Consider the following 10,677-nt stretch of genomic DNA (forward strand, 5'->3'; position numbering starts at 1 on the left):
TGATTTGAGGGTCTCCTTCAATGAGCTGTAGATGTATATTTTCTGAGTATCTTTTAGAGTATATAGCTTTAATACTCATGTCAAAAGAGACAGTGACATGAGTTTAACTGGAACATGATCTTAGATCATGATTGAGATCTGGGTCTGGGAACATCGACATAGCAAAATAACAGTGGGCTGCAGTACAAATTCAGACTCTCTTTTGATTGTGACCATTATGTGAATGCTTTTACTGTACCTGCCTTGAACTGTTCATGCTTTGCAGTTTATTCATCCATGCTTTGAAATTGTATTTGTGAGTGGTGATTTCTTTATAATGAAGTGTGTTTATAAGATTTGTACATGGCTACTTTTCTCAAAATAACTGCAGAAATTTTATATTTCAATTGACATATGTCAGTTTCCACATCGGCAGTTTTAATGAAAAAATGTGACATTGTCAGTTTCCCCAGCTTCATGGTTGCTCATCCTTTGCTCAAAGCCAGCGTGCTTTTGAAGCATGAATATTGCAATTAAATAGCAAAGGTTTGGCTAAAATAGGAATGGTATAAGAAGAGAAGCTTTTAAAATCAAAGTAGCTTACTATAACCAAAACATTATCTAATGTAGATGAGCTGCATCTCAATTATATGCATCAGCTTGTAACATGTTACCTTTCTATTTATTTATTTACACACAATTGAGTGAGCTATCATGATTAAAAAAAAGTTTTGTGCTATTATTACACAGAGTGCCAACTGGGGTTCCAAATTTTATTTGTTAATGTAAGCATTTATTTGCTAATTCATTCTTTGCCTGGAAAGGCTTAAAGCTCTTGCATCTGGGTGCTATCAGAAGGCCTGTGCCATTGTTATTTCTCTTCAAAACCTAGAGATTGATATTGCTATTGAGTTAAGACTAAAAAGTGATTTGGCTACCAGCTGTGGAACTTAAAAATAGTGAAATATTTTAGCCATTAAGAACCGGATAAAGTAATTACTAAACTGCCTTTGCTGTTACTTCAGTCTTAGATGGTTGACTGGGGACAACATGATTCCATTAGTCAAGGGATATTTTTCTAAATGTAATTTGCTTTCAAAAAAGAACATGAAAATACCTGAAATTGCATTGCTTGATATGTATGATTTACAAGGCTATTAAATGCATTATCAGCAGTAAGGTATTTGCATCCACATACATTTGAGTTGCAAATTGCTGTTCTTTTTCCTTGAAAATACATTCTCACTGACAAGTCTTTTTTCTTAATAACCATAAATATTATTTCCATATGTGTTTGAAGTCCTGTCAGAAGATCGGCATCACTATTCAAGGCAGTAATATTTTTGTATTTAACTGTGTTGAAATTCTCCATAAGTGATTGACATAAATAATATTCTTTGCAGACATTCCAGCTTTAAATCTTTTATGTGCTAATAAACAAAGTTGTTTTCTTTCCAGTAATATGCCTGGTAGGCCTGGGTCTGGTAGTCTTTTTCTTCAGCTTCCTTTTGTCAATATTCCGCTCCAAATACCATGGCTACCCATACAGGTAATCTCTCATTAACTTATCATCTAATATATATTTTAATAACTTCATGTAAGTTTAATAATAGCTTTCAGGTAAACAATCTTTTAATTTTACCACTGAAGTCTATGGGAGCTGGAGGAAGCACAAAGAATGGTGATTAGTTCAAGCATACCATAAAGAACTGGAACGTTAATGTTATTAACACAACTGATAATGCAGGCGAGTTAAATGGTTTTGAGTACAGATGAGTGATATACACAGTTACCTATTAAAAATGCAAAAGAAAACATGCTTGAGTTTATAAACCTTCACTAGATATTTATTTGTGTATCTTTATAACTAAGTTGTGCATAAGATAGGACACAAAAACATTTAATCAATGTGCAGTGCTAAGCTATGGTTTATGGCTGAAAGTACCCTCTTCTTTTGTCTGCCACACCAGAGAGGAAAGAAGAAGTTACAGTCTTTCTTAATAATATGTACAGGTGCCAAATAAACAGTTATAATTTGTCTGACAAGCCGAAAAAGTAGAAAAATAGTAAGAAAAACCCAGTTCTCACCCTTTTGTAAGTGGATGCTTTCAGCCGGGAGGTTATTGACAGAGATAGTCTAGACTTCTAATTCACATCATCTTGCTGATCTATTGTATATTTTTTTTAGTGGCCTGTGAGGAACAGATGGCCCATAGCATTTTATTGAGAACCTGGTACCATTTTCAGAGATAACATGAAAAAGACTAGCTAAAGGAAAAGGAAAGGTGTAGTTGAGCAAATCTTCCTTGTCATGGTAATGATGGACCAGGCTCCTGGGGTAAAAACAATACAGTGACATTTCCTGAGTCATCAAGTTCGTGGAACAAAACAGGCACACATTCATTTTTCTCTCCCAAAGCTTTGATTTGTAGTATGGCTAAATATTTTTAATGAGGAAGAATACTCTTCCTGTTGTTCTGTTTTCCAGGATTAGCAGTTTTGTTCCATTGCCTTTTATTCCTATTTGAAACGATGATGTTCCTCCAGTTGCTTCAGTATTTGCTCCTTTTAACTCCCTGTGAAGTTTTATATATATATATATATGTATGTATATAAATATATGTATGTTTATAGTTGCCACATTCTTAACACACTAGGCTTTACAATAGTGATAATACGCATGAGTGCTGTTTCCCCCACGTCTAGTTGTCCACGATGCATTTGAGAAGATTTCATTTTCCTTCTTTCCAGTGAAATTGGTTTCTATAAACTAGTAGACTAATCCTTCACAGAATATTAGTCTACTTTACTGTTGCTGAGTATGGAAGAGTAAGTGGATGATGCGTATTGCAATGTAGATGTAGTAACATTTTACTGAAAGATCCAGCATGATGAAAAGACAGCTAATATATTCATAAGGGAAACGTTAGTGCAATAGATTAATAAAGCTCTATTTTGAAGTAAGTAGAGGACAAAAGAACTGCATCTATTAATGTTAACAGCTCTATTGTTTTTACTGCCACTGTGCATGAAGTGCATGAGGAACACTTCTACAGGTTTTCTAAGATATTTCTTAGTGTTGATTTCTATGACTAGATCTTGTGGTTAGTGCAGCAGTCAGGTTTATATACTGTGTTATTTTCCACTAATAAGGATTCAGCGTTGCGAAGCAAACTTAGGTCTAACATTTGAGCTAATATATAAATTTTTTCTGTTACTTTTTACTATGAGACTTTAGAACTATTTTCTTGTTAATGAGCTTGGTCTCTCTATTGAGATTAATGACGTTTAGATCAACTCAGTTTAGTTTTAGCACTTAGTAACATCATAATCAAGACAAGGAAACTCTTCCGCTTGCAATATGCACAGATGTGCTACTGCTCTTTACTCATTGCTGCTAACAAAAGAGGTCTGTAAAGGGTCCGATAGTATCATACTGCAAGATTTCGTTGGTATGAAGTTAAGAGTTTACCATTTTGGATATCTTCTAACTTGACTGACTTGAGCTGAAAGACAGGGTCCCGTTTTCCTAAGTGTGAGGTGTTCTTACATCCCATTAAGTGCTTAAGTCTTAAACTTAGAAGAAGAAGGAATTATGAACTTGATCTGCAGCTCATAAGCTTACTTTAGAAGCACTGCCAAAGAATGGCAACCCATGGTCTGAGCTCACTTGAATCTTCTCATAACAGGTTTACTGAAATTTAAAAAGCAGTTATTGTTGTGTTCCTTGCCATGCAACTTAACAGCTACTATAAAGGAGTGATATCTATACTAGTTTCATTATTAGTTCTTTCATCTTAAAAATGTTCTAATTACCTATTAACGATATGCTTATATGACTGTACCAATTTCCAGACCTTGCATGGCTTTTGTGTATGTTTGTACTAGGGATATTTGACTAATGTATGATCTTTTAGATACCTGAGGTTGAACAGTGACTTGTGAACATGACTGTACTCTGTGAGCTGGCATGACAAGATGATACCATTGATGTTATTGCAGACCTAATTATTCAGGTCTACTACATATCTGACTCTACTGCAATCTTTAAGAATCTTAGTTTAAGTAATGTAGGGGTTTTCCTCTTTTCTTGCTGTTTGCTGTAAATTTCAAGTGGGACGAATTTTCTTTTCTCTCCCACCCCACAACTGAACCTCTGTTTTGTGAAATATCAGACATCTTTTCTTTGGAATATCTAACAGAAGTTGGAGCCTTTTGTAGATTTGTACTCCTATTAGTACCCAAGTTAAGAATAAGGACATCACAACCAAAGGAGAGGAGAGAGAGGAGAGAAGAAAGGGAACTTCTGAATTCTATTAAAAGTTTAAGTTCAAGAAATTTAATTTGATATGTAATACACGTGGGAAAGAAGTCCACCTGTTAGTATGCTAAAGCTAGTGATGAAAGAAATTAAAGAAATCCAGGACAGTGCTGAAAAGAATGATTCATCACAATCTTGTTAAAATGAGGTAGTGTTGTATCATGTTGTTTTTATGAAGGAAGTATTAGATCTATAATCCAAATACTGTCTTAAGGAGCTGTGTCAGATTCATTATTGCAACTTACTAATCGCTAACACCCGTCAAGTACAGTCATAACGAAATGAATGCTGTGGATGCATAAGTATATCAGAAACATTTAATAGCTGGCTAAGTGTTACACAGATTTTTGCAATGGTACTGCTCCTGCAGAATTAAGCAAGATCTTACAGCCTTACTTGGACTGCCTTAGATTCTTTGTGTTTTCATGGGATTAAATTAATCATTCAATCTTAAATCCTTGCTCAATGCAGAATTACTGGAAATGGTCACTAGAAATGATCCCTTTGCCGTTATCAAATTCCATTAGCTAGTTTCCCAAATGTGCAATTAACTTACTTGGTCCTTTCCAGTGCTAGATCCTTCAGGTTTTTGTTGGTCTCTTGGGTAGCTCTGATCACATTTTCTGTCGTGTTATTGTAAATAAACATACTATTGATTCTTTGACACTTCAGTGATCTCAACCATGTCATCTACATGACAATGCCATAATGTTTCTTCAGAGGTGCATCTTTAGTTTATGTGCCTAGTTCTTATGAATTTTAATGAAGTGAACATGCAGAACCTGAAGGAAGACTAAATATGTAGGTTCTGTATTTTCTCTTTACAACTTTAATTTAATAACCTGTATTTTAGCTTCAGTCATATATGCCAAGGTACATTACCCTTTTGTCTGAATTCTTTAGGATCTTCCAAGAAGTTATTTTTCCCATCAATTGATCCCAGTGTAAACATATCTTGAGATGTGAAATATGTCTGTCTTTTTACTTTCACTAGTTGTAAATTTCACCTTGAACGTATCAGTCTTTATGTGATAAATTGTCCTGAGGCTAGTAAAGCTTTGCCTTTCACAATACTAACAACACATACTAATAATCTGTCAGAAAAAAAGAAGGAATATTTATATTGCTATGCCTGAAACAACAGTTAGAGAAAACTGAAATTGTTTTAATGCTATGTGCACAATCTCAAGCATCAACTTCACTGACCTACTTAAATAAAAAAGACAAATATACTAAATCGTGCCTATTCTCATGGCAGCATGCATCAATAAAAACAGAACCAGTAACCTGCTGTGCATCCTCTTTCTCTCCAGTGACCTCCATGTAGTGAAGATAAATCAAAACAGAGGAGGATGAACATAAAGCAGGAGTCAAAAACTGGAGAAAGACTATTATTTCCTTTTCTAATGTGCATAAATAAACATACTTGGAATGCTGTTATTTTGTTGACCCTGGTAATACCATTGTCATTGTTAATTTCTGTGAGAAATCAAAAAGTGTCCAGAGGAATGCTAGATAAGAGCACAGGTCTATAAGTGCCCTCTTTAGAGGGCATGGATGTAGGAAGCAAGAGTAACATTCTGTATATGTTTTTTTTCATCCACTTCAGACATTTTCCAATTAAGATTTTGATTCTTTCTTCCATAGAATTTTCTTCTTGAAGGCTGAGGGGAAAAAATGGTTTAATTAATATGCTAGTACAATACCCTCATACACTACTTGGAATGGGAGAGGTCATGCAAACTGGATGTCATCGTGAAGGTTGCTTACCAAGAAAACACAATCGTGATGGGTGACCTAGCATGTAACAAATGTCTCTGCTAGAACCATTTTCACCGTGGCAGGACTTTTTCATGCCTTTAGTAATCCACCTTTTTTTATGGGAACTGGGTGATTTTTTTCATTTTGCTAAAACATTCATTTTAATCGCTATCATCAACTTTTGAAAGATAATGCAATAATTTTATTCTACGCTGTTGAACATTTTTCCCCATATAGTGCTTTCTGGGTAAGACGAGAGTGTTGATATATATAAGTGAATCTTTTTTGGAATCTTTCTCATCCCAATATTTAAAGATAATCAGTGATATATTAAGTATCAGATACTTAGTGACTGAGCAATAAAATTTCATTATATCAACACAGAATTTTCTCTCTCAGCTAATGCACATGGGAATAACAGAGAGACTATTCTTAACTACCAGCCAAAAGTATGAACTCCAAATTCGCTTTGCCAGTCGCGAAACAGCTTGGAAGGTTCTCTGGAAACCTCGCTTTAGGCAGTTTCAGACAAAAGCACGCAGAATATTAAAAAGAATGAGGAAAAATTGTAAGAACACAACAGAAGACATCAGCACACTAGAACAGTATTGTATTGCTGGGAATGTTAGGAATGTAAATATTTGTAACGCCGATTTCTTCAGGAGTAAAGACAGACAGAAGTCTTGTCCGCTGTTTACTGATGTTAAAAATTAAGTTTCGTGATTTTTTTTTTTTAGCTTGAGATGAAACTTATTAGCTACCTTGTATTGTCATTTCTGCTTTGTTTTCTGGATGAAACTTTAGCACAGTTTCATTATTGTTGACACTTCCAATTGTCCTTTTAATACTGCATTTACTGTAGATTTAATCTGAATTAAAATCATATAAATGCCTTAAAATTCAAAGTTTTCATATAAGTTTTCATTAACTAGCTTGCATTAAGTATGTTTTAAAAGATTTTGTTTGGTATTTGCAGTTAAGCATTTCATTATCAGATTATCCTTTATGGCCATTGTGTTTGAGTATTATTGAAAAGAATAATGTGAATAGTTTTTAGTTAAACCATAAAAATAATCAGCCTTTAAAACTATGTATTAGCAGAATGGAAAAATACATATTCTATATTGATTAGCAGAGAAAATGAACTAGGCTGCAAGAAGGCATGATGAATAAAAGATGCTGTATTTTCATTAAAAAAACCCCATAAATGTTAAGCCAGACATGAAGTATTCATTAATTGCTTAGAGAAAAACAGTCAGTGCAACAAGAACAGACAACTGTAAGATGCCCCAGAGCTTAGAAATTGCGTGCATTCACTATATACACCATAAGAAATGTCTACCCTTATTGTAATTAAATTAATTTAGGTAAAGAAATCTTATATAATATTGAAACTAAAAGCAGATGAATAAAATTTAATAGTTAGTTCTTGCAAATATACTGGTGAAATATTAGTAAGTAGAACAAATAGTATTTGCAGACATATAAAATTAATTTTTATAATAAATCTAAGCACTACTAACTGTTCAGATGTTCCACATTGACTTCATGCATAATTAAATAGATTCAACTAAAGTTTATGAACTAGTAAACGTACTTCTGGTAAACAGCAAGATTGACATCTAAGTCTATAACACTTGGCAAAATAGGTTACTTTCCGCAAAGTGGCAGAAATCAGGATTATTTTAAAAGACAGGAAAACAGTAATACACGTTGTCAAAACAAAGCATCTTGCATTTAGCATTTTCTACTTTTAATGTGGCTAGACACTGTGTTCTTCAGGAAGAAGCTGCCCATTCAAATGGAAGGTAAAACTGTTCAGTCTTTCTGTACATCCAAGAGCACACTGGATTAATGGATATCCACAGACCTCGACGTTCTTCTCTATGTGAAGCATCTCTATGTGAAGCATGTTTGGTGTTGATTTCTAGGCCTTTAAAGAATGGGGGATCTGAATTCCAGGTGTCTGATGCCATAGCAGAACTCTTAAGAAGGGCATACTTGATCGTGTGGCAAACCATTTGCATGCTCTTCTTTTGATTTTTTTTTTTTGCTTTTATGGTTTTCCTGTAAGTCTTATAATTTACCATTTGCTCCTACCTATTCTACCTGTATCCAGTTAGTTAATGTCTGGAAGGGCACTGTTTGGCCATCATTTTCCTGCTCTTTGCAGGGGGGAGCTTTGTAAGGGGATGTGCTTTCTTTTTACTTTTTTGCAGATCTAACCCAACAGATGTTGTCCAATTGTTACTGAGATTTCTCAGAAACACTCCCCCCAAACACACCTTCTTTTTGGCTGCTCTCTAGTTCATGATTTTTTTATGTTTTGAGGTTTTTTTGTGTTTTTCCACCTTAGGCTTTTTCCTTTTTTTGTTTATTTAGCCTCTTAAACTTGTTTTATAACCACCATATAACTTTCCACGTTTATATTATCCATATTGCATGTGATGTCTCTTGGCTGCTAAAGATGCAGCTCGCTTGCAGATAGGAAGTAAGGAACAATAGGTACAATAGGGGCATGTTTAACACAGATGTCACTCTTGTATTTGTATTTGCTAGGTAAATCATTCAATCTTTCACCCCTCCTGAGGAAATCAATGCTACCTGCCTGATTATTGTCATTCTTCAACCCCTCCCACTCTTCCCCCCAAACTTTTTCACTCCCACTGTTCCTCCTCTCACTTCTTCTCTTAGTTCCTTCTTTCTTATACATCACCTTACACAGCTATCCTAGACCTGAGTTATGTTTTTAGTCTCTTGTGCGAAGGATTCTCGTTTCCACTCAGCACCCTACAGTTCTCCTTTTCATGCAGTTGTTCTTTTTCAACGAAGTTTTTCCTTTTCAACAATCTTTTCTCCCTCCGACAACAGGTAGTTGCCTTCCATTTTGAGTTAGTTTGTATGTCTTGCCTAATGAGCTTGTCAGCTTTTTGCAGCAAAGAGCGTCTTTATATCGGTACAGTCTTTTAAGCTTATGACACTTGTATTTAGGTTTTGTAATGATTAATCAATTATACCATGAATGGAAAACTGATTAAATCACTACATCATGTGTATGCTAGAGCACACTGCATATCTATAAGGAGATGAAAGATCTTTCCTGCAAAGGTAGAGGCAGTGAAGAAACACTTCCATTCATTGCATTTATGTTTGTACAGTTAACTCGGTCCACAGTCATGCACTAGTCTTTCTTTCTGTGTTCCCATTTCCCAATTTATGACAGAATTCTTCTCTGGTAAAGTGCTTTAAAAGGTATGACACATTATATATATCTACTTTTTAAAAAATACAACAGAGTTTCATTTCAGAGGTAAAGAAACAGCAATGTCATCTGAAACTTCTAAATTTATTAAAATATCAGGAATGTAAGAGCCTGCAACCCTACAGAGCCTTGCCAACTCCCCTATACCCTCCCCACTCTGGGACTATTTCAACAGTAAAAGAATGGTTTAAATAAATCTGAAGCAACTCCTGGGAGAGGTAGTTTTCACTTTAAGTAGTAAGAGCAGATGCAGAACTTGTTTAAAGAGAACAGATGTCTGAAGTGCCTTTTGCTTCCTAATTTTTTTAAACAGACAAATTTAAGTTTAAGTCACTCAAGTTATGTTTGATGACTTCCATGCTTGCTTAATAATGACTAAATGGGATATGAAAACAAGGGATTATTACATAAACGTCAAATGACTTTTCAAATGAATGTTTTGATGTCCTTGTTCATTCATTTCAAATAATTGTGGTGCTATGGTTTATATGCATTTTTCAGCATTTAATCATGTTTTCTTTCTTTTCAGCTTCTTAATTAAGTGAATTCAAGAGGGATTCATTTAGAGCTGCTTACTATGAAGATAAGCTATAACTGATATTATCTGCACACCAATGTTACATATATTCAAGAATCTCTTGTTGGTTCATCTGTTTTTGTGATAATTTGTATAGTATGCTGATAGAGAAATGAATGCAGTTTTATGCAATGAATGTGTAATTTATGGATGCATACAGTAAACGCTTTATTGCAAAGTGAGGTGAAGTTATGAATATAGTATGCTCAAGAATTAAAACAAATTTCATTATAATGGGCTTCTATTTAGGGCTTGCTCATTAACTTTAGTAAATGTATCCAAAGGCTATTGCCAAGACTTTTCACCTGAAGTTTGTTATAATGCTTTGAGATGTATTTTAGAACTGAACAAAATATTATTAGTTTTTCAACTACTATTAAGAGAAATACCACAGTGGAAATTATCATTTAATGACTACATGCACCTTGTCATCACTTTGATTTGAAATAGTGTGTATATATATATAGTCTCTGATCATCTCATATATGATGAGTCATTAATAAAAAGTTATATTCTACTTATATTCATCCTGGATTTCTTCTTTTCCTGGCTTAACAATATTCTGAAATATTGCCCGTTCATTCATATTTTGTGGAATCTTGAAGGCAAGAAGGCTTAGATCAGCCAGAACTCAGGTCATTTTAAGCTGACTCAATAGTGGCAGAATGGGAGGATGGGGGTAACAATATTTTGTAATCCAGAATGTGTTTTTATCCTTAAGTAGCAGCAGAAGGTATGTATTATCCTGAATCAGTTTATAAAGCTATAAAGATGAGT

General features: G+C 34.3%; 1 protein-coding gene across 2 annotated transcripts in view; it reads left to right on the plus strand.

Moving 5' to 3' along the window:
• Window positions 1–10,392, plus strand: part of TUSC3 (tumor suppressor candidate 3) — a 138,518-nt gene extending 128,126 nt beyond the window's left edge. For both annotated transcript variants that reach the window (XM_054066098.1, XM_054066100.1), the window contains exons 9-10: window positions 1,438–1,528; window positions 9,853–10,392. In XM_054066098.1, the coding sequence (XP_053922073.1) occupies window positions 1,438–1,528; window positions 9,853–9,868 (107 nt within the window). In that variant the 3' untranslated portion in view covers window positions 9,869–10,392. The remainder of the gene's footprint in view (window positions 1–1,437; window positions 1,529–9,852) is intronic.
• The last annotated feature ends 285 nt before the right edge of the window (window positions 10,393–10,677 follow it).

The sequence above is a fragment of the Cuculus canorus genome, chromosome 4, assembly GCF_017976375.1.
Source record: "Cuculus canorus isolate bCucCan1 chromosome 4, bCucCan1.pri, whole genome shotgun sequence".
NCBI classification, from domain to species: Eukaryota; Metazoa; Chordata; class Aves; order Cuculiformes; family Cuculidae; genus Cuculus; species Cuculus canorus.